This window comes from Kwoniella europaea, chromosome 1 (assembly GCF_036810445.1).
Source record: "Kwoniella europaea PYCC6329 chromosome 1, complete sequence".
NCBI lineage: Eukaryota > Fungi > Basidiomycota > Tremellomycetes > Tremellales > Cryptococcaceae > Kwoniella > Kwoniella europaea.
The window spans coordinates 8,640,542-8,667,928 of record NC_089487.1 but is presented as its reverse complement, the minus strand read 5'-3'; the positions used below and the strand labels follow the sequence as shown (position 1 = coordinate 8,667,928).

Sequence of the window (27,387 nt, the reverse complement as noted above, 5' to 3'; positions counted from 1 at the left end):
CCTCATTCTTCTTCCTATCATGGTATTTCATATATACACCCAAAAGAATTGATCTCATAGCCATTTAGCTAATCCCAAAACAATTTGGTCTTATATGACAATCTCACCTAAGTATGATGAGAGCTGCGAACCTTGTGGGAATAAAGAGCTGGTCTCGGGAAGTTGTTTGAGCTCGACAATGACTTGATCAACAGTCGGTCGACATTTAGGATCGATACGCAGACATTTTGACATGATGTTTTCCAGTACACCTGAGCTTTTCAAGTTTCTATGGGGCCTCGTTGAACTGTGGTTATCAATCGACCACATCAGAACACCTAAAGCATAAATATCCGCACTTTTATCCTTCACGATATGCGGGTCATGAGCATCATGGGCGTATTCGGGAGGTACAATATCTAAGCTCGTTGGACCAGACTCTAGATCGCATATCACAGCGTGATTGTCTTTGAGTAAGATGTTTTGATCTGCTAAATCGTTGTGGATTATATCATTATGATGAAGAAACGATAATCCCAAAGCGATATCAACTATCCATTGATACTTCCATTCTTCAGGTACTTCTTCGTCATAGTCACAGAGCCAATCGAGCAAGGTTCGATCGCCATGTTTGAGAGTGACAATGTTTCGATCGGTGGTTCGACCCAGCAGATGAACTAAGTGTGGATGACCTCGTACCAGAATCAGATGTTGCAGCTCAGTCACCGATCTTGGAGGTTTCGTATGATGTACTGCTGCATCAACTTGAATCACGGGAAGGGAATGGAAGATATCGGATTCGGCGGCCAAACGCGAAGCTTCTTCATCCTTCTTGGTATTATATGTACCGTCATCGTTTGGGATAGCTTGACAATTGTCGTCAATATTGGGCGTTCTTCGTCGTGCGACTATGTCGGCTATCTCCATGGAACTTATTTCGTCACCACTGATCAGAAGTCCAGGAGAAGAGGAAGCAGGTAACCGTTCATTTTCGTTCAGGATTCGATCAGAAAGGGTATCCGGCACTCGGCGTACTTCGTAGAATGTGCCGTCGTGTATGACCACTGCACCGGAATATGTGTATGACCAAGAAATCCTGGCTCTGGTATTGGATGTGTCGTTCGCTTGCGGAGGGGGGTTGGACAACAAGGATTTGGTCTCAGGTATCTCTTGTAATTCTATGATGATCTCATCGATAGTCGGTCTCTTGTCGGGATCTTCGGCTAAGCATCTTGACATCAAATCCCCAAAGACTCCATCACATTCCAGTGTTCTATGAGCTCGAGGCATGTTTCGATTCTCGATACACCAGATCAAGGTGCCGAGACCATAGATATCCATCTTCGCGTTGAAGTCTTTGACGATACCTTGAGCAAGCTCGGGAGGAACGAGGTGATCGGTGTGAGGACCTGATTCTAAATCGCACAGAATCGCGTGGTTTTTGTCGAACAAAACGTTATTGGTGGTTAGGTCGGCGTGAAAGATATTTCTCTTGTGTAAGTTTCGCAAACCTAAGACGATGTCGACAACCCATTGATATTTCCATTCTTCAGGAAGTTGAACTTTTGCACCGTCGACGAATGGTCCCAGGATCCAGCTGGTAAGATCTTGACCGAATCTGAGACTGACCATTCTACCTTCTTCGGTTCTTCCCACAAGTTGCACCAAGAAAGGAACACCTTGAGCAGCAAACAAATGTTTGATCTCGTTGAAACATCTTGGCAATTTCGCATGATGAACGTTGGGATCTACTTTGATGACAGGAAGTGATTGGAAAAGATCGGATTGAATAGCAAGTTGGGTGTCGTCGAGACCTTGTTGATCGACCCATTTACCATCTGCAGTTTCGAAGACTTCTCTACTAGGAATGAGTTCCTTCTTTCTAGCTTCGGTTTGTTTAGAATCCATCTCTTCAACCTTGTCACCGTTGATGAGAAAGCCAGGAGCAGTGGTTCGAGGTAAAATGCCGAAATCGTCTTGGCTCTTCAAGCGATCGGAAAGAGTGTTGGGTACTCTTCGCACCTCGTAGAAGGTACCTTCATATTCCATGTATCCACCAGGGATGGTTATAAGCCAAGAGTCGCATAGAGAGGGGACTGGTTCAGCCTCGCCTTGCTCCGAGTTACTATGGTAGGGAGAGCGGCCGTCAATATATGATAACACTCACGTTGAAGGATATATCACTCACTGGTCATTGCTGTCTGTGGTAGAAGTGACTTCCTGAGGAATCTCCTTCTCTTCGACTTGAAGTGGTGGAGAGTGTTGCTCCTTTTCAATCCTGAGTTATGATAAGCAATCGTAGAAATCAGCGCTTAGTAGTTGCCACGAGATAAAGGTCGAAGAATAGCATCGACTTACGATTCTACTTGTGCGCTCATGTTGGTAGTTGTTTGATGAGCTACTTGATCTTGCGTTGATGAATGAAGGTGATTTCAACGTTCAATTAAGGAAAGTGAGTGATAGACTTGAACGTGAAAAAAGGAATGGCGAGGGGATATGATGTGGAAGGAGTAAAAGTATGTTTAAATGTTCAAATAGTCAGAAAATTTGCCGCAGAGTCTAAATTTCACTCATGCTTCAATCCACTCAATCCCGCTATGACCTCTGGCTTTTCAGATCTGTCTCCAAGGTCCGACCGCGCAAACAACTACAAACATCACGAAAAGATCCGAGTGATGGGTTACCATCAAACACGCTATGACAACCGTGCATTGACCATGCGGTATGACTCGAGATTTAGTGATGGATAATGATGTCAGTGTGTGTATGTTCCACCAGCGAACACAGGACACATCCTCCACTCTTCACGGTGAAAATGGAGGTTACAACTCTGTCACTGACTAAGTGTACAACAATGCATCCGCCCTATCGATCATCCTTCAAACCCTTCTCAAAATCCATCAATCCCCACAAAGCCACTTTCGTATCTTTACCTCCACTCGCCAACCATCTTTCTCTAGGTGGTACATCACTATCATCATCATCTTCATTACCACTGTTGTCATCATCCTCTATATCTATGGTCGATTCGTCATCTGTGTCCTGTACCATCTGCGTCTGGTCGATAGGATTTGCAAAAGACAAAGTATGTACTGTTTCGCGATGCGATGAGAGTGTACCGAGCGGTTTGAATGATTCTGCGGAGAACAAGCGAATCCTATGATACACCCACCATTTAGCCGAAAGCGATACTATTTGAGGGATCAACCAAACTCACTTCCCATCCCATCCTCCTACAGCTATTACCTTCCCACTTGCATTAACAGCTACAGAGGAATTACCAATTGATTTCATACCGTAATCTTTCATTATACTCTGATCGTCTATATCCAATTTCTCCTGTATGACCTATAAGCCAAAGACAGAATTATTATATGATTTCTTTCTCCATAAGTGTGTGAACATATCTATGTAACATGGACGATATCGTCAAGATGAGGATATGACTAGGCCGTTACTCACCTTTCCGAAATCGTATCTTACCAATCTATGATCTGCCGAGACTGTCCACCCATATCTGCCAAATCTATCTACGTCCATACCCATAACCGCCTCATTATGGCCCTTCCCTCTCCAAATCATTTTCCACGGATTATCATCAGGCGATTGGGACATCCTAGCGTCAAATACAGTATCTATCGATTGGGTTGAAGATATGAATGATTCGACTTGACCATCTTCGTATCCTATACTCAAGGTGATTTGGGAGGTTGCAGGGTCGGGTCGAAGATGAATTGACATGACCAGACCTATTTGAAAAGATATCAGCTTACTTCGACTTCGCATCATCTGCCAGCAAAGGCAGGGCAGGGCTTACCCGAGCGAGCCTGATTAGGTACTACCGTATCTTTCGTCAGAGGTGTAACTTTCGGAAGGTAATTCACTGAAGCGTGTATACGCCTCATTGTTGGAAGATGATATATATCGACCTATCCAATTGATTATTGGAGATACATCAGCTCATACCCTTCGCGATGGTGACGCAAGCGAGATAGTAAGCTGACTCACCAGCTCAGAATCCAGTAAGCTAGGTACAGCCATCAACGCTTCCTTCTCTTTGCTTTTGCCTTTTTTATTCACTTCATCGTAATTGTCCCCAGTGCACGGTGATAAAGGTAATAAAGAGAATCTGCAGAAATTCAATGTATTCGTCGGCAAACTCTTAACCACCTCCAGACCTTTCTTCTGGGTATTATTTAGACCGAAAGAGATATAAGGTTTCTTGAGAGGCTGATAAAAACGTATGATATTATCTCTGCCATGACTATTCAACATTCCGTTGATCAGCTTGGTCATGTTTCTTCCTCTAGAAGTGAGGTATGTATATGGACGTACCTTATCAATCCACCTTGCCATTCTTCCAATCCTAATATACCTCCCTCATGAGCTTTCCAATACCCCACTACTCTCCTCACTTTCAAATCTAATATGCTTATATATCCATCTTGGTCGCCCGAGTATAAGAGGGTGTTCGAAGGGTTGAAGTGGACTGAAGAGATTGGGGAGTGGTGAGAGCGTAACAAGTGAAATGGCGGAGGGGGAGAGGGCATCTAGATGTAGGTAGAAGGTATGGTCTGATCGAATGTCTGGTTCTGAGGTGTATACGAGTCGTCAATGTGCGATGAGATCAGACATATGCAGGTTCAATGCACAAAGCACAAAGCAGAACCAAAGTTGAAGTTCATGTTGATGTTCTTTGTCTCGATTGATCCGTCGGAATGACAATGATGATGACATGCAGAAATGGAGATGGGAGGTACTCCGTGAGGTTAGTATGACGAAAGGGTAGTAACTCCATTCGAGTGCAATAGATCTGATTCCAGCGATACAATGACAATTTCAATCCCCGAGTGTGTCACGTAGAATCCCTCTTCTCACTTGTCATATTACTACGGGGAGTCTGTTCAGATTTCTGAGTTGTCAGGCTCCTGAATCGTTCGAGCTGCAACTCCTCTCAAAGTGCTCGGTCGTATCAGTATGTCTTCGACTTCCCCAACCACCAAGATGCTCCTCAACGGAGAGTATTTCCCCCAACAACCTCCTCATCAACACCGAAGCTATTCAACCTTTTCAGATGCAGACGGACAGTCCAATGGTCATGCGAATGGTAGCACCGAGGGAGGTTATTTCGATGTATCTCCAGGGGGATCCACTTCCAGACAAAGTATCTCAAGACCATTCCCCCCTCGACGCGGCAAGGGAATGACGATGGAGGAAGTACATGCCGGAGGGATCATATCGGAGGAAGAGAGGTCTGTATTGGAATTTGAGGATGTACCGAAGGACGAACAAGAAATCAAGAAACTGCCTAAGAAGGTGAGCCCATCGCCCTCTATTCACCTCCTTTTCGGTCCACTGGTCATGTTCTATGTTTCTTCATGACAATGTATAATTTTGACTGATATAGAGATAATGTAAAATCCAGTTGAGACCATACTACGAACATCTGGCATTGATATATTCGCATTATCAAGAAGTCGATTCACTCCTTTCCGGTTCACTCCCTCATGATATAGCTATATCATTCTCACCCCAACGAAGCTACCTACAGAGAATAGGAGATTTAGAAGAAGAAGTTGCGACCCCACCTGGACAGATGGGGAGGAGGGGGAGTGCGTGGAAAATTAAAAGGAGTAGAATGATCGACCAAGATCAGGATCAGGGCGAAGATGAAAGTACCGGTTTATTGGGCTTGGGAGGGAATGGGAAAGGGAAGGGGAGTAGTAAAGAGGAAAGGAGAGAGAATTTGGCGAAATTAGCTTTGAATGGTGAGTCAATATGACACTTCGATTTTCACTCAATTCACTCCGTACCCCTTCTGGTATCATCCCTTGAGTCTCGATATTATCAAGTGATAGTATGGCTATTGATTACGATGCTGACTTCAATATGATGCGGTGACAGTCAACACAATCGTAAATATCCTACTGGTAGGAGCAAAAGCGATAGCTGTACTTTACTCTTCCTCGATTTCTTTGACTGCATCTCTCGTGGACTCTGCTTTGGACTTGTTAAGTACTTTGATTATTCTGGGGACAAGTTGGGCTATAGGGGTTAAATCTGATAGGCACAGGGTGAGCAAAGACAAATGATCATATTCATATATTCATTCTTTGGGAGGAAAATAGAGAAACATACTGATCTATTTGGAATAGTATCCTGCTGGAAAAAGGCGGTTTGAACCTTTGGGAGTAGTGAGTGTTGCTCGTATTCACGACACCTGAGATAATATTTTCTGACCATATCGTCTGCGTGAATCTCACTGATATTACCTTACCTTGCCTTGCGATATTATTGCAGCTCATCTTCTCAGTAGCGATGATTGCATCCTTCGTACAAGTGTTCATCGAATCCTTTCAAAGAGCTATGAAACCTTCTGAAGAAGCTCCAGTAGATCTGAGCTGGCTGGGTATAGGGTGAGCTGGTCTCTGTATCATAGCGTCTTACGTTGTACCTCAGCTGATATGACGTTCTGTCTTATAGGGTCATGTTAGCTACCATAGGAATCAAGTTTGTCTTGTTAGTTGACGCGCTTCCCTTCTCGTAGTTATTGGTCAAGCCGAGCTGATATGTGCTTGGAATAGGTGGATATGGTGTTCCCGTATACCTTCTTCGGGGGTACAGGCTCTAGCTCAAGACGCAGAGAATGATGTGTTCTTCAATATGATGGCTCTGGCTTTTCCCGTATGTCCAATCTCTTTAACCCTTATTACATGTTACAGCGCTGATTTTATGTTGGGTCGTTTGCATTATATAGTGGATAGGTACATTCTTCAAATGGAGATTGCTCGATCCGATCGGAGGTATGGTCCTATCAACGTATATCATTGTTGAGTGGATCAAAACACTACTGCAGAATTTCGCGAATTGTGAGTATAGGTCGAATTCAGCTCGCTGGTTATGTTCGAGTATCAATCATGAGCTGACTGCCTACCTGTATAGTGTCCGGGAAATCAGCATCTAGAGATCAAATTACAAGAGTATTATATCTGGTATCGAGGTTTAATCCTGTTTTGGAAATTGCTGATGTGGAATGTTATCATATTGGGTAAGTCCAGCTACGCGATAGTGCTCTTTTAGCAAAACGTGAAACTGTCTTAGCTGACCGTATTGCTGTCGTTGGTGTGGAATATGTCACCGATAGAGACGATTTAATCGTTGAGATAGATGTGATTCTACCGAGATCGAGTTCATTGCATTTTGCTCATGATGTAGGAGAGACTATACAGTGAGTTGCCGAGCCTGGATACTTTTGTACTAGTCAATAGCTGATAGCGCTTTGGAACTGGTAGATGTGTATTGGAAAGGTAAGCTGACGTTCCACAACTTTCGGGACACTAGCATGCTGACGTTTGTATTGACTCTAGTCTCGATGGAGTGATAAGAGCTTATGTACATTGCGATTACTCATCACAAAACCCGTAAGTCCGGTTCAATCCATCCATATCCACTTATGGATTTCCACAAAGAACCATCGAGGAATGCATACTGAATGACTGTCTTATGAACAGACTCCAACACACCTCTCGTCCCGCTCCATTACCAGCTTCCAACCTTCGTCCGTCATCCACAACGTCCAGTTCCAGCTCTGGAACACCCACACCCCGTCCTACGAATCACATGCTGAGTGCGATCCAGGAAGGAGCAGTAAGGGGTGGAGGAGCCAATTTGATGAATAGAGGTGGTCAAGGTGGAATACCGGTTGAATCGCCGGGTGAGATAGAGGTATAATGGCGCACCTTGCCTTAGGAATGCTTATCAGATTACCCAACTATCGTTATATGGTTGAGAAAGAGGACATCAGGTGTTTGTCATGTTGAGAGTGTAAATTGATTTGAACCATTAGGTTTACTAGGTTGAATAAGGGATACTGTAGAATGGAAGTGAAACTGGCTGCCACATTCGAAGAATTAATATTGTTTGTGTATAACACACGGATTAATCGGAAGTATAACCATGACTATGGGTGAATTTAGGATCATTGACGATGATTGTGAACATCGTCATCGGATCATCAACTTGTCATGCATACAAATCGATCTTCTCGATCCTGAATTCTGGGTGGAGCCAATGATGGTCATTGGTCGTTGTAATCTCGTGTTACCTCATTATCGGTCAGGGAAAAGGAAATTATCAGTACGCGGTGGTCCATGCGTTAGTCGGTGCATCGATGGTGACGACAATGATGGACAGGTAGTCAAGGATCATCATCTATAGAGTAACAACGGAACACCGCGGTGATCATGCTCAAGCTAAAGTCGAACATGTTCTAGAAGCTATCAATGGCGATAACGAACGTTACAACCTGTCGAGGCGATGTCGAAGAAGACCACTCCGATGACTCCGAATATGGTAAAGGTAACAACAGAAGACTGTGTGGGGGTAAACACGTTACATCCCTTGTTTGATTATTGTAAACAAACAAGATCAATCACAGCAATAATTTGGTACTCAACGACGCGAATCACCGGCGTGACTGATTTCCTTTGTTAGCTCTGTATTGTATATCCAGTTGATCGACAATCTACAACTCACGATACAAACCAGACGTGGTGTTTATCATTCAACGTTTTACACTATCCTCATCTACCCTCAAACGCTTGGATATCCCATATCGATGCAAACAAGTCACAGCTTCATGATGCATATACAGACTTACACTGACCCACTCACTAAACATCCACTTGATCTCTTTCTTCTTTCTCTTGCGTTCAACTCACGATATCATACCATTCGACTAACGAGCGTCTGACGTTTCTTGTTTTCTCCTTTCTTTCTTTAGCTCATCGTTATCATCACTCTTAACGACGATTAACATCTCTTTCACGCTCTTTTCTTTATGATCTTATGATCTCACGAAATCAAATGATATAGAACGTTCTACTTCATCACTCAATCACAACTTGACTTGCTTTGCTTTCTTCAACAACTCTAACATAGCATTCTACTTCGCCAAACTCTTTTAGAGTATCTCTCAACCCGTTACCATTCTCAGTCACTTGTTTGTACAAGATGGTCAATACAACTCAACCCAAACTTAACAAACCAAAATCCAAGATTCGACTCAGATTAGGTCTTGGTTCACCCAACGCTAAAGCCAAACAACCCCAAACTCAACAACATCTCTCACCCAACCCATCACACAATCCACTCTTAGCTTCTTCCACATCTACTTCCAACTCTGGTATCTCACGTACGGACTCTCGTTCGGCGTTCACCTACGACTCATCTTCTACTCCTTCACCACCTCATAAAACTGAATTCGATACTATCTCCTACAACACCATTTCACCCGAATCGCTGATCTACCGACAACCTAATGGTCATGCAAATCATATCCACGGACAAATCAACGAAAGTTCAAGTACACTTATAACCTCCTCCGAAGGCGGTGTAGATGGTGAATATCAAGTGGATTATCCTTCTTCTCAACAACAGCAACAGGTAGTGAGACAGGAACAATCGTATTATGGTGAAAGTGGTGAAGAAGAAGATGAAAAATACGATAATGGAGAATCAACATTACATCCTGCTATATCGTCTATCACTTCCGGAACAGACGATATCTTCTCTATTACCGATCAACAACTTTCAGATCGATTTACGTTCATATCTGAAATTGGATTCGGGAATTGGGGTAGTGTATGGTTATGTAAACCAAAACATACCAGATCAAGTTATCTTTTCGATCATCATAATGAGAATGAAAGAGCGATTTTGAAATTGGGTAAGAAAGCTGCTGTTTCTGGTGGGACCGGTGCGGGTGGGAAGGTAGCTATTAAGCTGGTACATAGATCAAGGAGTGCGGTAAGTGAAACCATCCACTATTGCCTCTGTCACATCGAAAAACGAAATTTGACACTAATGATGAGTCCCGTTTGTAGACCACCGCAGCAAGAGTACGAGCTTTATGGGGTGAGATGAAGATCATTAGATCATTACGATACGAACCTCATCCTAGTATCATTCAATTCGAGGCTTTTGTCATCACTCCCACTTATGCAATGTGAGTTCAATTCTGAATTTTAATACAAGTTCAATACAATACTAATCTCATCCGCAGAGTGATCATGCCACACTTGGCCGAATTGATTCCCGTCTGTCTTTCACCTTCAAGAGCCACACCCTATTTACGTCAATTGGCATCAGCCGTGGCTTACCTCCATGAAAGAGGAATCACTCATAACGATATCAAACCTGCCAATGTACTTTTGAGCCATAATGATATTCCCGTATTGGTCGATTTCGGCTTCGCTCAACAATGGGATGTAAATGCTAGAGGTAGTTTCTTGTCCTCTATCTCTTGGGGTACACCTGAGGTAAGCTAGCATTGTCTTCAACTAGGCAAAAGGCAGTAGAGCTGACATTGTGAATGCATAGTACCTCGATCCGATCAGAGCGATGGGTATGCCTCACGATGAACGTGCTTCGGATGTATGGTCTCTGGGTGTAAGTTGAGAGGTCATCATTGATTGCAGCTGTGACCGAGTTCAACTTACATGAGCCTCTTATAGATCACAATGTTCGAGATCCTCATTGGAAGAACACCTTTCGAGGAAAATGAAGAAGAACAATTCGCCACTCCCGAAGAGCTCGTACTGTACTACGAAAGATCAAAGAAAGGTAAATGGGTTGGTGAATGGTCAATGCCTGAAGGTCAGTTCTGTCGTACAAGAAACGGTCGTATACTTCAAACTGACATATTCTTCTGTCACCTAAAAGATCTCGAAAACCTTCTTCGACATATGATACAACCTGATCCAGCTTATCGAATCTCCGCTATGCAAGCGTACCATCACCCGGCATTACAGCCTGCTCCACCTAGCGTAATCATCACTCCTCATTTCGTCAGGGCGGCAGCATCTTTCGATGGGTATGATCAGGAACCCATTCCAGTTCCTTCTGAATATACCGAAGCTTTGGCAGCTGCCAAGACTGAGAAGAAGAAGAAACGAAAGGCCAAGAAGGAAGGTGCCACCCATCATCATCACAAGGATAAAGATCAGACTCGACATTCCCATCGAGCTACTACTCCAGCATTAGGAGAATCGATCAAACAGCATACAAGTATCTCAAAATCCAAAACCCACAACAAAGGTGATAGGGCTGATGATAAAGAGAATGTCCACGTCGATGCTCAGAGAGCGTTGAACAGATTGGTGATCAGGAAAAGAGAAGAGGAAATCAGGGATAAGGAAGATGAAAATGATGATCCTACTCGTGAGTATGATGAGTTTGCATAACAGTGAGCTTGCACAGCTGATGGGGTTTGATAGCTACCAAAGTAGTCAAACCCGCTCAACCACTCAGAATTAAGGAGCTTTCTTTCATAGGTGAGCTTACGTTTTCTGTTAAGCTTCCCAAAAGGTTACAAGCTGACATGATCTGCTCAACATAGCTGACAAGAAGGTAGTCCCCCGAACATCCAATTCAAACCTTACCAACCTCGCTCGACCAACCTCATCTACAAGCCAAAATACCACACAGGGTGTACTTTCTCATGCCCCTTCAACGTCTACTCTGAAAGATAAACGAGTCTCAGCTTTGTCCACCACATCAACCGTACCGAAATCTAAGGAAGAGGCAGTTTTGAAAACGATGAAATCTCTAGAAGGTACACGTAAATTGGTACATGCTCATACCCACGATAAAGCTGCTGAAGCAATCGCAGCCGTTAAGAGACATGCACCGGAACCTCCCAGACCTAAATCACTTGACTCGGCTGTTGAGTTGAAGAAACCCGATTCGGTATCTAGGAAGGAAGATGAGAGACGAAGTTTGGGTATTGAGAGGGCCGTGCAGGTTGATGTGAGAGAGGAAGAGGTGGATATCAAGGTGAAAGAAGGTAACAAAGAGGTCGATACTAGTAAGCTAGTCGATGATCTAAGTTGACCTCACGCATAGAGCTGACAAAGAATTGTTGTATAGTCATTCACTTCCATGACAATCATGAAGATAAAGGTAAACGACCTGTCAAAGCTACTGAGCCTATGTCACCTCGTAAATTAGCCTGCCCCTTGTCATCGAAGCGACGATAAGCTTATGCTCCCGTGATGTAGCTCGAGACAAGAGATCCTCAGCCAACCGAGTTCCTACTCCCTCACCTCAGAAGATCCGACGAGCCGGCCGAAAGCCTCATGCAGAGATGGACGTCCTACGTGGCAAAGTATTCCCGGCATCTGATGACGAATCTCCTCTATCTGAATTGAGAGATAAGATACTGGTATCCGATCAAGAGAAATTAGTGAGATTCAGACAGATTTCAGGTCGAGGCGATCAAATGGAAGTACTCGCTCCTTCACCTGTCACAACTTCCAAACAACCTTACTCGAACACCGCTGGTCCATCTACCACTTCAACCCAGAACGAGGTCAGACAATCGGTCGATTCGTACGCTTCTACCTCGGCGAGTGGCTTAACCCGAACTCGATCTGTCGAGGCACTCGAAATGGACGGTCGATTAGACAAGATGTCCAATTGGATCAAATCAGTCGAAAGTTTTATTGAAGATGCTAGAAAGGCAATTGCGGAAGGTAGAGAACCACCTTTACCTTTACTCACCTTAACCGGTGCTGTCCCTGCGTCGGATGAAGTGCATACAACGAAGAAAACATTCGGCTTAACACCTGATAAAGCCATCCCATCCCATTTGAGAACTTCGTCGACCCAAGTTGAACCTTCCACACCACCCAAATGGGCTATCACTGCAGGTCCTATAGATATCAAGGAAGCTGAAGAGAAAGTTAAGATGGCGAACAAATGGTTGGAGGAACAGGGTAGGAAAGGAAAGAAGGATAAACCAACTGGTAAGTGATCATCTATTGCGTACTCCCTTTCGTTGCATTAGCTAATATAACATGATGTTTGTAGTGTCTCATGTGCTTAAGCTGTTCGGTACCGAGAAGGAAAGACCGGTCTCAGGATCAAGATCCAATACACGTAAGTCAACTGAAACTCTATTGTAGATCTCTGACAGCTGATCGTTACATCACCTATATGATAGCCGATATCGCCCAACTTGTCCCACTCAAACCTCCTGCCACGTCCACTTCATCTCATGCATTGAAAGGAGCCCCTTCAACCCCCGCTTTACGATCAGCCACAACTCGAGGATTGACCAAAGTACCTATGAGGAAGTCCGAATCGAATCTCAGAAATTTCAACACCATGCCGGTCATACCTTCACCATCGTTCGTTGCTGGACCAGAGTACGATCCATTATCAATGTCTGATGAAGACGCAGACCACGAGTCTCAATCCGGCTTAGGCTCACCAAGACGAGTAATGTTTGAGAATCTCTTATCTACCGAACCTGGAGTAATCAGACAAGGAGAAGGATGGGGAAGCCTATCAAGTGGAAAGGGATTCATGATGGCTGTCAAACCTTCTTCATCAATGGCATCGTTGAGAGAAAGGGCAAGAGCCTTGTTGGGTGATTCCAACAGTCACACCCACGGCAAGAGCGAATTATCGAAATCATATAACAACGGTGGTAAATTAGAAAAGAGATCTTCTAAATTGAACCTTCAATCAACTTCTCAGGATAGAGAGATACCTACCACCAGACCCAATACACCTGGTGCGCAGAGTGTACTTACCCTCCGAACTGTAGAGGGACATAAGAAAGGTTGGTTGAAGAGTTTGAAAGGTGCTATGGGGATGGGAAAGAAGATGGATAAGGTCGAGGAGGGATTATAACACGATTACCAACCGGAGAAGGTATCGGTGGAGAAGATGAGGAAGAAATACCAAAAAGATAAACAGAAATACACGGATTGGTTTGCTTTCATTTTTCGATCTTCTTGATCTCAGATTTTTGGCTTTGGGATACTTTGATTTCTTGATTTCTACTTCTGCTCATTTCGGATTACTATCACACTCATTTATTCTGCTTCTTACAAGTTTAACCATATACACTCTTTTTTCCATCTCTTACGTTTCTCTAGCCATATACAGTACTATACCCACTTTTTGACTTTTCATATATACCCAAAAACGAACCACCTTTACGGGAATTAGCTTAACGTCACTCTTTATGCTTTTATGATGCCTATTAATGCCGGACATGAACATGCACGATTGATTGGATTGACCAGGTTCCCTTTTGCATTGTTTACTTTCTCTCTCGAGCACCGAGCAATGAGGAATGATATTTTGGGCACCATTTTGATATGGTATTCACCTGTTGTGGATGGTGGTTATGGTATGGAGTCAGATACTCGATATTGGTTACATACTGTCTGATTGGGTATACTGAGAATGCCAGGTATATTACATTGCTTCTACCAATAATCAATGTTGTCTTTTGAAATGAGATATTCTTCTATCGTTGCCTAAGATGGCCTGGTATCTTCCTGACTATGCCTCTGCCTACGGTCCTCCACACCCATCATCTCCCTCTCACTTGGCGATAAGGTGAAGAACGATTGTTTGAGAGACGCATATTGTCTTCGTACCTAACAATTACAACCATACCAGATTGCAATTCCATCGGTATCCCATCAGTCACTTCTCGACGAGATGATAGATATCTCAAGTAAGTAGCGAGAGGAGCATGATATCACTCACTGGCGAGAAAACATGCTCGCGCTCACCGAAATCCACGAACAGCGCCATGTAGACGCATGCGACTGATGAAGTATATATGTTAGATGTCAGCTAAGCTCAACTTGCATCGTTCGATCCAGGCAGCCTTATTAGGCATACAGATGAATTCCTCCAAGTCCAAAGTCAAGTCTCACATGTCCCCTTCTCCAGAATCACTGGAACATCTGATAAATCCACAATTACCCCTTCCCACGCATGTTTTGGCTGCCACATATTGTTATATCAACTGAGAAGAGACACTCACATCCACCCAATACCCATCCTCCAACACCTAAAATCTTACTCGCCCTCGTAGGTAGTACGTTCTCATTGGCGACTCTCGCGAAATACTTCTCCGCCTGGGTTCTCGTCCGAGGCGCAGCGAGCTCATCGGGTGTTGGACCAGTGTATACCTTCTCTGGTGATCTCTTGAGGGGTATATGAAAGGCGGAAGGAGTCATTGATGGCTTGCTGGAAGAAGATGAGGAGGAGGAAGGAGGAAGGGGTTCTGACATTTTGAGGAAAGTTGGCGGACTGAATGTAGTATCGTCTTTCGACCAGGCAGGCAAGTGGGAGCCGACTGTCACTTCCTGAACTCCGAATGGCTTTGGTGAAGATTCTTGATGAGTATCTTTATGATTGCTGGTGCAATTACATATGAACGATCAAAGAAAACCGAAGACCATGTTCGCCCTATTTCAGCTTTTTGTTTTGACCAAGAGAAATATTTGATTCCGTCCGTGAACTTGTACCCACTCAATGCGACAAATGTCCAACGGAAGCACCGGAAATCTCTAACTCGCAACAAACCATCATCAATCGAAAGCAGGTTGGGGTGGTGATGCATGAGCATTGAAGTCTAAAGACTACATTGCACCCAGAATGAGGGCATGTCGACATTCTCCCCCTGTTCAGACAGCTCGACAGGGATCTGTGATAGTTGTTGTGCCGGGCAAACTCTATGAAAGTTCTTTGCTGCTCATCCTATGGGTATCGCTTACTGTACTCTTGATTTCGGTCTGCGAAGATGCGCATTCCGCTGATTCTGCATTCGAAGCAAGTAAGATCCAAATTCTGTAGACTACAAGGTGACCTGTTACCTTGTTTCTTGGTTCGCCCAAAACTTTTTCCACTAGCAGTCAGCGCCTGTTCCTTCCACCTACAGAACGAGGTTCTTATACCGCGGCCGACAACATAATTCACTCAGCCTGGAAGACTCAGTCTCAGCAAAACGCAAAACACAACACATGCTCTCCCAGCGCGATCGCCACTAATGTGCGGACCGACCAGAGGATTTATCAATAACAGTCGACCATATTGCACCACTGTTACTTGCCGCACCAGCAAGGTTTTAGTGGCTAAATGATGGTCCGGTAGTCGATTTGTTGCCGGTCTAGGTGTCGGCGCTCTATCAGCAATCGTACCGCTCTATATCGGCGAAGCTGCACCTAAGAAATTGAGAGGATCGTTATTGGTGTTATATCAAGTACAGATCATCTCGTAGGTCCTCCTTTACAAAGTCCAGTAGTAATCCCAGCTGACGCCTATAATCGTCTTCCTTAGTGGTTTGTTCTTGGAATACATAATAAACCTTGGAACTCATCATATCAACAATTCAACTTGATGGCGAATACCTATAGGTTTACAGCTAGTATGGGGAATAATGTTAATGGGTGGATCGCTTTTGTTACCGGAATCACCTAGATGACTATTAGGTAAAGGCAAAGTGGATCAGGCGATAAAAGCCATTGCAGCGCTGAATGATTGTGGTGTCGATGATAATTAATTGACCCTAGACGTCATGCAAGAACTTCAAGTTGCAATCGAAGCCGAGAATGAAGGTGGTAAAGCTGGATGGTTGCGAGTGTTTCTCAACAAGAAGCAGAAGTGAGTTTCTTCATATGGCAGACCCAAGCCGACACTGATGAATTATCGAATAGTGTGGAAAAGGACTCTGAACGGATGTATGGTACAAATGCGACAACAACTGAACGAACAGTGAGTCTACCATTCCCATCTCAACGACTTTCTATCCAAGCTGATCCATGACCCGTGACATAGGAACTTTTACCACTACTACGGTCCAGTATTCTTCGAAGCAGCAGGTACAGGCCTCGATTCATCCGGTAAGTCATTCATTCCTCTTTGCGTACTGGGAAAGCCTCTTTTGACGTTCATATGTTTCCACAGCCATTCAAGCGATCTTGGGAGGAATCTCATTATTCATGGTATTCCCAGCAATGTGGACGATCGAACACGTAGGAAGGAGGAAATCACTCTTGATCGGATCACTCGGTCAAGCAGTCTGTGCAATCATTGCTGGTCTAGTCGGACAATTCTATACGGATACCGAAGGAGTCTCCGATAATACCCAACAAGTCGGTGGAAATGTTATGATTGCCTTTGCTACCTTCCATTTGGCTTTCTACTTCATGTTCTGGGGTCCTACACCTTGTGAGTTGGCTCCCTGAAATGCTTTCGTTCAGAGGGTCTCAGCTGACAAAAATGACGATGAAGGGGTATTAATGGGAGAGACTTTCCCATTGAGAGTCAGGTCGAAATGTATTGCTTTAGCTGCCGCCACCAACTGGTTGTGGAACTTTTTATTGTCGTACTTCTCGCCTCTAATCGCTGATGATATTGGACCATTGTGAGTGTATCGTGCCGCATGACTATTGAAATCGCTGACAAGCATTACCAGGATTTTATTGGTCTTCTGAGGCTGTTTGGTATTCGCCTTGGTCTACGTGTACTTTATGACCCCCGAAACCCGAGGTGTGAGTGATACCTATTTTGACTCGTTTCCGTGATGTTTGACCAATTCCCCTTACGTATCTTCTACAGATATCCCTTGAAGAAGTGGACGAGCTTTACCGAACCAAAGTACCAGCCTGGAGATCCAACTCATGGGTACCTTCCAGCCACCACGCGATTATTGATGAAGAAGGAGCCAGGAGACATAGCGAGTCCGCTTTCGTTGCTAATGGTCTTGGTTCAGAGAAAGAAAAGAAAATCACCCAGCAGCATGTTGAGAATGCCCAGCCGAATGAGAAAGCAAATAGTATGTTGCTCACCACATTGTACCGATAAATTTCATGCTTTGCTGATCTCCTTCTCATAGCTACCCAGACTTCAAATTAGGATGGGACAGGCTGTTGGACAACACTCGAGCGGTACTGAGAAGCAAAGTCTGTCTTTGGAACTATAGTATGAACAGAAAAGTCTGAAATCAGATGTATAAGAATGATACAAGAACAATAAGGAATAGACCCTAATGTTTTCATACCTTGTGGAGCGAGATTGAAATCAGTATTGTATCCATTTCCCCAATATATGACATGTACCGATAGTACATCCCTTCCACCATCTCGCTTTGAGCTTGTAGCACTTCGACAAGAGGGTACACTTCACTCTCATATAATTGTGTTTTCTCAAATGTGCCACTCTCCGATCAAAATCTGAGAAGAACCATCCTTCCTTTCAGGTGTATTTGCTGTTATCTTGTCGCTGCTCGTATTTGAGAGACGTACGAGAATGATTCGGATAAGTTGACTATAAGGGATGTGGATGAAGATACGAAGATGATGTCAGATCACTTGTTAGAAGGGATTAGAGCTTTGTTGGAGGAGGCTTCCAATAATAATAGGTGGTTGATCGCCAAGGTCGACAGTGTAAGAATCCGTCAGTGGAACGTTGAGAGCTCCAATTTTAAGGGAGGGAATAGTTCGAGTACGGGCAGAAGTAGGTAAAGGAAAACAAGTGAGGCATAGTATCAAACCGTGATATATACATGCACTATGTACAACAAAATCGTTCAAGATCACACTTTCCAGAATACTATCAAGGTTTGGTCGACTAACGTACAGTACAAGTTGATTCAAAATCCTTCTCCGTTTAGGAAAGGGACAATCTTTTCATTCTTCACCAACCTACTCGTGTTCCTGCTCTTCCTGCGATTGACTTGCTTCTTCATCTTCTTTCTCATTAGCGTGCTCGTCTTCAGCTGGGCCTTCTTCCTCTTCTAATTCGTCTTCCTCGTCTGAAGTATCAATCTCAGGTTTACTAGGCTTCTTCTTATGACTGAGCCGTCCAAGGTTTTCACAAATCACCTTCAAGCGCTCGATCAATTCTGTTGAACAAACCAAAGTCATCATCATCAACAACTGATACAGATTTAAAGATGATAGGAATCATTCATACCTGGATATGTGAGTTTTTCAGCGTCTTCAATCTTATTCTTCATCCTATAAAACATCTGTCTAACTTGATGATTTGTCATATGCTTCAAGCTATCATCTTGGACTTCTTTCCAATTGATGTGTTTCTCCGAAGGGTAATTGAGTAGTTCAAGTCTATATTCACACATATACATCAGTGCTTTTCGCTCTTGACGTATCGGCCAATTGGCAGTGACTTACCTTCTGACCAACTTGAAGTCATTTTCTCTTTCATGCCCACTCTCCCAACCCCATTTTTTCTTAGGATAAATCTCATCCGTCCATTTCTTCCTACATTGCACCACTGTCCTGATTCCTCCCATCTCCTTCACCACCAAGACCCAAGGTATATTCTCGTTGTCCATCTCGTCTCTATGCATTTGTCTGTTCATCTTCTTCACAGCTTCCAAAAGCTTTTGTTCTTCCTCTTCGGTCCATTCCCCGTGATTACGCGTATGTCGATGTTGTAATTCTTTCATATATCGATCTCTACAATCGTGATTCGTCCTTTCAACTATCTCGGCTATCTTACCCCATTGGTTAGGATGTAGTTCGTATGCTCTATCAACATAAATATATATCAGCGTAAAGCACACATGACCGTTCAAGTACATCGCGCAGTCACCTACGAGATCAACATTGAATCCTCTTCAGGGGTGAAATGACCTTTATGCCCTCTTGGATCATACATCCTCTGTACCATTTTCATGACGTATCTAACTGGCCTACCGGGACAAGCGCCAGCTAAATGACGTGGATATCAGCTCTATACGGGTTCCGAAATATACTGCACTTGAATCAACTTACCCAACTCAAGCCAAAATGCTTGCCATCCATCTCTGCCTGTTGGAAAAGTAGTCGTATTCGCCATGATAATATCAATTACTTTTTCATCATCTAGTCGGTTGACCTGATTTTTCCATTCATCAGCTTTCTTTGTCCGTTGGTCTGAACTAATGGGAGGAAGTAACTGACCTTTTTATACGTATCAAGCACCTTCCTAATTGCTACTTTCTCATCTTCCGTGAGTTTGCCTTTTTTAAATTTCAAGACTAAACCAATGACCAGACGAATTTAGCACATCCCAACATCCTATTGTGATCTTGTGAATGTCATTCGAACTCACTGTCCAATCTTTCCAATCTCCTCAGTTCAACATCCGATACCCAATTATTCGATAACCACTCTTCAACCGCTTTCTGATCTTTCAACCGAGCTTTCAACGTTGCGTCATCAAGCTTCTCATCAGATTTACTTCTCGGTGTGTTCGATCTGGATCGCTGCGACGATGATTTCGCTGGGGTAGACGGTTGTCTGACGGGTTTGGCGGTTAAGATTGGTCGTTTGGAAGGTGATTGTGATGAAATAGAAGGGCCAGCTTGCGAGAGTGTTTTGAGAGGAGTCGTCTGAGATCTTTCCCTTTTCTTCACTTTCGTCTGAGTAGGTGGTTCGATGGGAGGTACAGTCATCTTTGATGATACTTGCGATTTTGCCTTGATAACCTCACCGTCATTTTCAGATTGCGTAGTAGTGCCATGAGACTCCCTAGCTTTCCGCTCAGCCTTTTCAGCCTTTCTTCTAGCTTTCTCTTCCTTGATTTCTTTCATCTTCTCCTTCGCCGACCCATCTGTCTTTTCGGGATCGTTGAAAACACCATCATCCGCTTGTACGGGTTCTACGGGACGAGCCACAGCTTGCTTCTCCTTCTTTAACCTTTTAGCTTCTCTCCTGGCCTCTTTCTCCTCCCTTGTACGTTTTTTCTTGGGAGCGGAGCCGACATCCTGGCTCAAGACGGGCAAAGCGGTGAGACCGAGGGATATCGCTTCCATGGCGTTGAGATTGCCGCTACGAGGGTGAGTAGATAATTTCTAGATGACCGTAAGAGACTGATTTTTGAATTTTACTTGTATGATTGTTGTTACATCTCATGATGTCACGTGACCTTCACTCCATCGAGATTTCTATGTTTCCATTTTTCCCGTGTCTTTTCTCTATTTCTCCTTGCCATCAACTAACTCTACAAATCAACAGTCAGCGAGCGATCAGAACTTGGACAAGGGCTCAGCGGGTAGCAAACTGGAGAGGCGAGCTCTACAAGATGCAGGTCCGACTACCACCCTCGGTCATATCCCAGATCGAATCTCATTTACGACCAGAATTCCAACCTGTCTTCGCTCTCTCGTCCATCCTTCAGCATCAGCAGCCACAAAGATCTCCTCAACCACGTTCAAGTGCTCATGAATCGAAAAGTCCATCTCGCTCCTTCACTGGTGGCTATGGTCTTCAGCCCTTCTCTGAAAGTCAACCAACTTCGCTCTCCCCATCTTACCTTTTCCGAACCTCGCCTACTTCGCATCTCAGTACAGCACATCAACACCTTTCATCCCAGCCATTTAACCCAGCATCATCCACATCCCTTTTAAGTCGCCAGGTGACATATTCGAAATTGATTTCTGCATTTGTAGATCATCCAAAAGGTTTAGAAGCGATAATATCTTTGGTGGATCGATCATTATCCGAAACAGTCCCTATATCTATACCTACCTTAACATCAATATTAAAGTGTAGTTTATCAACCGAAGATGTGACATCGAGAATATCAGTCATCAACAAGGTCCTACCGATATTACCTGAACGATTGGATATACCACTGTTGGATGTATTGTTAAGAGCTGTTATAAGGGATATTAATCCTGAAGTTGGTGTGATTGAAAAGATGATCAACGACTGTTTATCCTTAGAATTTAGTCAAGGTACTGATACTGGTATTGGTAAATTGGAAAAGGATAGATGGCCATTGGAAATTTGGGATCTACCATTCACATCCCACTTCCAACGATCAGACACAAAGCAATCTTTAGAACTTTTAGCAGAGTTTAGACAAATCGTACTTCAAAAACTATCATCAACACCTTCCTCTTCCTCATCTATAATAACTACTGCAGAGATGCTGGATGAGAAGGATCGAATGGCGATCTGTAAAGTATACACTACAGTTCTCAACACTTGGAGAAGATCGAACGAAATATACAAGATCCAATCGACATTTCCTAAAAACTTAGCTATGGACCTCACAAATTTGATGGGGGAAGGATATAAACCCAGTATGGGATTTCTGAACAGTTGGATGAAAGCTGAACGTCAAACTGGGGATATGAATGCTTCAAGAAGAGTATGGGATTTGATCGAATCCAAGGTGCTAGAAGATGAATTACCAAATAATGATTCTTGGATTGCCCTCTTTCAACTTTACTCAACTCCCGATAAACCCTCCTCTGTAAAAACCTTACCACCCCTAAAAACTTCCATTAAGAGGTTGTTCAACCAAGTCAAACAATATCCAAAATCAACTTTGATCAATGCTCTCACAATCAACACGATCTTAAAATCAACATTATCTTCCGACCTGCCATTAAGTTTATACGTATTGCGACAAATGGGGAAATGGGGTATATTACCTGATAGGAAGACGGTCGATTTGGTATCTTCGGAAATGATGAAAATGATTTTACGATTACCTCTATCTGATCAAATTATATTAGGTATAGATACTTCGATGCTACGAAACGACTTATCGTCGATGAGAAGTAAAAGAACGAGAATGGGATTGAAATTGTTCGAATGGGATTTGATCACCGAGGCGATCCATAATATACGTCGTAGAGCAAAATCACAAAATCCAACGGGGAAGGAAACGGAAGTGATTTGGTTACCGCTCTCAATGCCTATTGGAAGGATACGTCAAGATTCCACTTCCAATCTGAACGAAAATGATCAGATGGTGATCACTTCTATTAGTACGAGTGAGGAAAATCTAGAAAAGCGGAGTTTACCTGAGAAGGTCTTAGATCCTTTGATGATCCTATTGGAAAGGTTGATTATCCTACTTAACGGTAAATCATCTTCCATAGCTGCTGATACGGATAAAAGTGGAAAGATGGAAGTGGATGACGAAGAGATATTGAAGAAAATGATGGGTAAAATACATGCCGAAATGAGGTTGAAAAGGTAAAACATAGAATATAACCTTGCTTGGACAACGTATACATGACCGGACGTTACCTCCTTTTGTACCCTTTATAGAAATATGTTGTACCACCATCTCATACCTTGTGCTTTTATAGCGCATCGGCGCATATCTTGCTCGAGAGATGCGCCTTGCACGGACAAATGATTGACGATATGAGCCATACGATACATCCTTGCATAGATCATACAAATACACAAATCAATAAATAAAGATACAAAACAAATTTCCTGTTTCTGAGCACTAACAAACTCAAATCCATCTTATCAGTACATTGGTCCAGAATAATCGACAAAACCAACCCCTCCAGCAGCAACAGCATTCGCACCGCCCGTATTATTCTGCATATTCCCAACGGTCATACCGTCCACAGGCATCCCACCAAAGGCCATACCATTCCAGAAGATTGGCGTAGGTTCATAGAAAGTTTGCAATCTCGCCCAGAGTTCAGTTGGATTCTCTATATTCCCATTCGCGTCATTGTTGCTGTTGCTGTTGTTGTTGCTGCTGCTGTTGTTGTTGTTATTGAGGGGTAAAGCGGAGGGCGCAGATTGGGCAAGGGGTAAGACCATATCTCCATTGGTAGCTGGAGGAGGGAGGAACCATCCCGTCGAGTTCGGTTGAGAGTAAGGTCCGATGGCATACGCCTCAGCAGCGGCATTGGGATTCATCATAGGTGCTTGGAAGGGTATATTCATATCGCCAGAATCCTGTCCTAGGTAAGTATTCGATTGCGTCTTCGTCGCTGCAGACGGGACAGATGGTACTGGGACTTGGGGAGGGTTCGGATTTACTTGAAGGGCGTTTGAAGGTGTATTATTCTGAGAAGTGGAAGAGGTATCTCGACCATCAACTTGTCCGCCCAATAAGGCAAATAACATATCTTCTCCTTCTTGCGAGATTGAAGTTTCGTTGACTTGCTTGCCAACGACTTGCGGATAGCGATTGGCTACCAATGCTTTGAGTATAGGTAACAAAGACTGAAATATACATCATATCAGCATGAGTATTCGCATGAGCTGTGATATACCACTATAGTCGACTCACAAGAACACCTAGACTCCTCTTACTTCCATTCTCGCCAATCATATCACAGGCCTCGCTCAACTCTTGATAGGCAGAACCGACAAAGGTACTCTCGAGGTGAGGTCCGCACCAGATAGCCAAGGCTGCCATCGATACAGCAGCGGAGAAAGTTTGAACCCAAACCATCCAGCATCTAGCCATCAATCTGGGGTGTTTACGAGCCATGAAGTAAGATGTAAGAGTAATGGCGTGACATGCTCGGTAGGTCATCGAGACCGTCTCTCGATCAGCATCGCTGAATACGACCGATTCGCGAGGCTTTGACCGAAGTCGGGCGACAAGACGTCTCAGAGAAGGTCGGAACAGGTAGACTACAGCTTATCGTCAGCAACTGCAAAATCATTGTGATGACCATCGAACGCACGCATAGCCTTGTAATGGCACACTGCAATGATTTCAATACATTAGTTTCATTCGATAGAATGCCACAACAACCAATCTCGACTTACTGGAAGTAGTGGTAGACTGGAGCGCTAGGGCGTCCTCTCCTGTAAAACCTTCAACAGGTGGTGGAAGAGGCTCTCCTCTCAATAGCGGACAGTGCAACCAGGGAATAGCAGTGACACTAAGATATCAATTGGAGTCAGCACAGTGACAATTCTTATCCGTACAGCACACTCACTCAAACTTCATCAACTTATTCTTGACATCTTCGACCGTGTCCCAATCGGCAGGGGCGGAATCAGGTAGACAGCCGATATCGATCACTTGTGTTTTCACAAGTTTCATGAAGTCGTATTTCTTCAATGACAATGTCGTAGCACTCTTGGGATAAGCAGCTTCGACATATTCTAAGGGAATGGCTGTCCTTTGGCCATGATTTAGGGAGATCAAGCAGTCAAGCACGAATATCTGTAGATTTTGATTATTCAGCCATATCACCCACCAAATCTTTTAGTGCGATCAAGCTTACCTCGTGAAACAGTCGACGACGGAACTCCCTTTCTTCCTCAGGTAAAGATGGATGAGGATCTTTATGCAGACCGAGCTAACATAGCATGATCTATAAGTTATGTCCGAGAGGTTCAGAAGCCATTGACGTGTCACTCACCTGCATTGAAGCAGACGTCATCTGTCTTAACCAATAGAAATTGGATGCTCTTGCTCCCCGCCAACCAAAACCAACGAACAAAGTTGCGAGAGCCTAAAGACATCGATGTCAACTATCAGTTACCACTCGAACGGTTGGAGGAAGAGTAAAAACTGCTCACCAAAGCCTGAACTCCAGCCACACTGGCAGCCCAGCCAAATCGGGTATCAAAACATCGTTGGAAAGCGTCCCAATATTCAGCGACCACCAGATTTTCTCTGAAATAGACAGATTAATCATGTAAGTACAATGGCAAGTGAACGTAGTTTGGCAGGTCCAGCTACTCACTCATCAGAAGATATGTCGAGATAGGTGTCCAAAGTCAGTACAATTAGGACTACAGCCAATTTATGCGGTGACAGTGGGTTTGCGGGTGTTGGAGCTGTACATTCCCCATAAGCTCAGATAGATGCTGGTGAGTATGTAGGCAGATGAACGTACCAAATACAGCTGGTTCGTAGATCGCATCGAATTCTTCTTTGTGCAGCACTGTTTGACTATTCATGGATGTCAGGAGCAAGCGCAGGCAACCGGGACACAGGGGAATGTGTAGTACTTACTACCAGACGGAGGTCTTCCAGAAAGCTTCCGCTTTTCTTTGCACTTCTTCTCTACACGGCAATACTCGTAACAGCTTTTTGAGCCTTTCAAACACTTGATGTCGTTCATCGAGATCCTCATTCGCCTGATTACCCACAGTGCCGATCTAGATAGACAGAACTGCATTAGCGAGAGACTGATACTACGTCAAGATCAGAAGGCGCGACTCACGATCATAGCAGGAGCAGCATTTTCACCTGCCCATTCATCTTCCCTCTTACCTTCCGGAGCAGCTGCATCTTCCGTGAGCAAGCTTTCGACGGCCATACGACCTTGAGAGCTTGATCTCTCGGCTGATAGTTGAGGCGTGGCAAGGATGAGACTGGAAGCTGACGAAGGTCCTTTAGGTGATCGATTGTGCGCATCTCCATTTGAGTGAGAATGAGAACCAGATTTGGGTGAATGAGAATTGTCTAGCGAATCATTTTGAACTAATGGTGGTGGAGGTGGAAGAGAAGCAAATCCGCCATCTAAGTATTCAGGGGCGAGTAATGGATGATGACCTGTGGAAGTTCTGCCGTGTGATTGGAATAGTGCTGATTCCAATTGAGCGATCCTTTCATGAAGTTGTTCCGTCGATGCTAAAACCAATCTTTTGCCTTGCATACAACTTAGATCACCTTCTGGACAAACCAGTGCACATCCTCTTCTTCGACCTTTGTATTTACGCATGATCAGCTTGAGCACATCGTCGTATTCAGCTAGCTGACTTACAATTGGAACATGGGAATACTCTATCACATTTCGCTTTCAACCTTCTGCATTCCGCACAACTTTTCTTTCCATCCTTGTCAGCTTTCTTATTCGACGATTTGGTATCTTCCTTTTCCTTTTTAGGTTTCTTGCCACTTGTCGGAGCGCTATCTCTTCGTTTCAATCCTGCAAGAGCTAAAGAAGCTTCGACTTCCCCTGGGTCACTCAACGGCCTATTGCTGTTATCCTGATCCGACTCTCTTTCTCTCTTCATTGCGCGAGTCGGGATTTGAGAATCGGAGTGAGATTGATACTGCTGCGACCATTGTTGCTGTTCGGGGTTCATCAATGGTTTCGGTGGCATAGACGACCACCCATTTCGAGGATTATCATAAGGTGGTTGTTGTTGATTTGGAAAGTTTCTTGCATTTGTGGAATTAGGAGAAGAATTATTGGAAGGGGGTGCCCAAGATCCCATAGGGGGCAATTGTACACCGTCGCGCATCTTAACATCTCCACCGGCAGATAGGGGTGTTGAATCTCCCGATCTTGCATTGTCGTTGTTGAATAGGGGCGAAGGGTTATATCTTTGTCCGGGGATTGGAGGTGGAGGTGGATAAACCATTATGGATGGTTGTTGTTGTTGCTGTTGTTGCTGCTGCTGTTGATCCTGATTCACTGATTCTGCTACAGTTATATTATTGGCACTTTTCCTTGGTCTACCTCTTTTAGCTGGGATGACTCCGTCTACAGCAACAGGGTTCGCCGCTTCAGATTTTGGTCCAGTTGAAGCTTTGGGAGATTTTCGTTTCTTTTCCGCACTTTTACGTGGCTCTGCTGGTTGCTGAGCAGGAGGTTGAGGAGTGTATTGAGGTTGTGGATTATAATGAGACTGGGGTTGCTGATACTGAGGGATCACGTATGGAGGTGGAAGGTAAGATTGGCCGTTGATAGCTTGGGCTTGATATTCTCGTGTGTACGATTCTGAAGGTATGTTGGGATTGGAAGGATACTGAGAATTCAGTGATGATTTGTCAGCAACATAATAATTTTGATTGTCTTGATATGATGAGATATGGTTAGACATTGAGGTAACACCGAATAGAAGA

General features: G+C 44.0%; 11 protein-coding genes across 11 annotated transcripts; 6 read left to right on the top strand and 5 right to left on the bottom strand.

Moving 5' to 3' along the window:
- Positions 1 to 90: 90 nt before the first annotated feature.
- On the bottom strand, positions 91 to 2,357 carry V865_003303 (uncharacterized protein; the record flags this gene model as incomplete). Its single annotated transcript, XM_066227100.1, has 3 exons — positions 91 to 2,104; positions 2,168 to 2,257; positions 2,338 to 2,357. The coding sequence occupies 3 exons, from the start codon at positions 2,355 to 2,357 to the stop codon at positions 91 to 93; spliced, it is 2,124 nt and encodes a 707-aa protein (XP_066083197.1).
- Positions 2,358 to 2,844: 487 nt separating this feature from the next.
- Positions 2,845 to 4,529, bottom strand: V865_003302 (uncharacterized protein; the record flags this gene model as incomplete). Its single annotated transcript, XM_066227099.1, has 6 exons — positions 2,845 to 3,136; positions 3,197 to 3,327; positions 3,442 to 3,728; positions 3,797 to 3,908; positions 3,988 to 4,243; positions 4,315 to 4,529. 6 exons carry the CDS (start codon positions 4,527 to 4,529, stop codon positions 2,845 to 2,847), a joined length of 1,293 nt encoding a protein of 430 aa, XP_066083196.1.
- A 427-nt stretch (positions 4,530 to 4,956) lies between these two features.
- On the top strand, positions 4,957 to 7,710 carry V865_003301 (uncharacterized protein; the record flags this gene model as incomplete). Its single annotated transcript, XM_066227098.1, has 13 exons — positions 4,957 to 5,295; positions 5,405 to 5,747; positions 5,884 to 6,053; positions 6,135 to 6,173; positions 6,280 to 6,395; positions 6,463 to 6,498; positions 6,564 to 6,663; positions 6,737 to 6,848; positions 6,922 to 7,027; positions 7,124 to 7,207; positions 7,272 to 7,286; positions 7,347 to 7,400; positions 7,491 to 7,710. The coding sequence occupies 13 exons, from the start codon at positions 4,957 to 4,959 to the stop codon at positions 7,708 to 7,710; spliced, it is 1,734 nt and encodes a 577-aa protein (XP_066083195.1).
- A 1,281-nt stretch (positions 7,711 to 8,991) lies between these two features.
- Positions 8,992 to 13,677, top strand: V865_003300 (uncharacterized protein; the record flags this gene model as incomplete). Its single annotated transcript, XM_066227097.1, has 12 exons — positions 8,992 to 9,786; positions 9,864 to 9,985; positions 10,043 to 10,298; positions 10,360 to 10,428; positions 10,494 to 10,635; positions 10,702 to 11,199; positions 11,256 to 11,312; positions 11,378 to 11,845; positions 11,908 to 11,979; positions 12,039 to 12,785; positions 12,850 to 12,918; positions 12,983 to 13,677. The coding sequence occupies 12 exons, from the start codon at positions 8,992 to 8,994 to the stop codon at positions 13,675 to 13,677; spliced, it is 3,990 nt and encodes a 1,329-aa protein (XP_066083194.1).
- A 635-nt stretch (positions 13,678 to 14,312) lies between these two features.
- Positions 14,313 to 15,080, bottom strand: V865_003299 (uncharacterized protein; the record flags this gene model as incomplete). The annotated part of the gene is made up of 3 exons (XM_066227096.1): positions 14,313 to 14,435; positions 14,548 to 14,609; positions 14,831 to 15,080. 3 exons carry the CDS (start codon positions 15,078 to 15,080, stop codon positions 14,313 to 14,315), a joined length of 435 nt encoding a protein of 144 aa, XP_066083193.1.
- Positions 15,081 to 15,447: 367 nt separating this feature from the next.
- On the top strand, positions 15,448 to 16,189 carry V865_003298 (uncharacterized protein; the record flags this gene model as incomplete). The annotated part of the gene is made up of 3 exons (XM_066227095.1): positions 15,448 to 15,641; positions 15,943 to 16,065; positions 16,129 to 16,189. The coding sequence occupies 3 exons, from the start codon at positions 15,448 to 15,450 to the stop codon at positions 16,187 to 16,189; spliced, it is 378 nt and encodes a 125-aa protein (XP_066083192.1).
- A 211-nt stretch (positions 16,190 to 16,400) lies between these two features.
- Positions 16,401 to 17,285, top strand: V865_003297 (uncharacterized protein; the record flags this gene model as incomplete). Its single annotated transcript, XM_066227094.1, has 6 exons — positions 16,401 to 16,452; positions 16,506 to 16,563; positions 16,627 to 16,691; positions 16,756 to 17,019; positions 17,083 to 17,215; positions 17,267 to 17,285. 6 exons carry the CDS (start codon positions 16,401 to 16,403, stop codon positions 17,283 to 17,285), a joined length of 591 nt encoding a protein of 196 aa, XP_066083191.1.
- Positions 17,286 to 17,321: 36 nt separating this feature from the next.
- On the top strand, positions 17,322 to 17,773 carry V865_003296 (uncharacterized protein; the record flags this gene model as incomplete). Its single annotated transcript, XM_066227093.1, has 3 exons — positions 17,322 to 17,342; positions 17,410 to 17,619; positions 17,687 to 17,773. The coding sequence occupies 3 exons, from the start codon at positions 17,322 to 17,324 to the stop codon at positions 17,771 to 17,773; spliced, it is 318 nt and encodes a 105-aa protein (XP_066083190.1).
- A 721-nt stretch (positions 17,774 to 18,494) lies between these two features.
- Positions 18,495 to 20,611, bottom strand: V865_003295 (uncharacterized protein; the record flags this gene model as incomplete). Its single annotated transcript, XM_066227092.1, has 7 exons — positions 18,495 to 18,694; positions 18,766 to 18,917; positions 18,984 to 19,343; positions 19,412 to 19,526; positions 19,590 to 19,692; positions 19,758 to 19,834; positions 19,909 to 20,611. The coding sequence occupies 7 exons, from the start codon at positions 20,609 to 20,611 to the stop codon at positions 18,495 to 18,497; spliced, it is 1,710 nt and encodes a 569-aa protein (XP_066083189.1).
- A 269-nt stretch (positions 20,612 to 20,880) lies between these two features.
- On the top strand, positions 20,881 to 22,794 carry V865_003294 (uncharacterized protein; the record flags this gene model as incomplete). The annotated part of the gene is made up of 1 exon (XM_066227091.1): positions 20,881 to 22,794. The coding sequence occupies one exon, from the start codon at positions 20,881 to 20,883 to the stop codon at positions 22,792 to 22,794; it is 1,914 nt and encodes a 637-aa protein (XP_066083188.1).
- Positions 22,795 to 23,075: 281 nt separating this feature from the next.
- Positions 23,076 to 27,365, bottom strand: V865_003293 (uncharacterized protein; the record flags this gene model as incomplete). Its single annotated transcript, XM_066227090.1, has 13 exons — positions 23,076 to 23,789; positions 23,857 to 24,206; positions 24,260 to 24,280; positions 24,345 to 24,460; positions 24,518 to 24,747; positions 24,809 to 24,883; positions 24,947 to 25,039; positions 25,107 to 25,203; positions 25,274 to 25,367; positions 25,427 to 25,482; positions 25,546 to 25,691; positions 25,757 to 26,241; positions 26,300 to 27,365. 13 exons carry the CDS (start codon positions 27,363 to 27,365, stop codon positions 23,076 to 23,078), a joined length of 3,543 nt encoding a protein of 1,180 aa, XP_066083187.1.
- Positions 27,366 to 27,387: the final 22 nt, after the last annotated feature.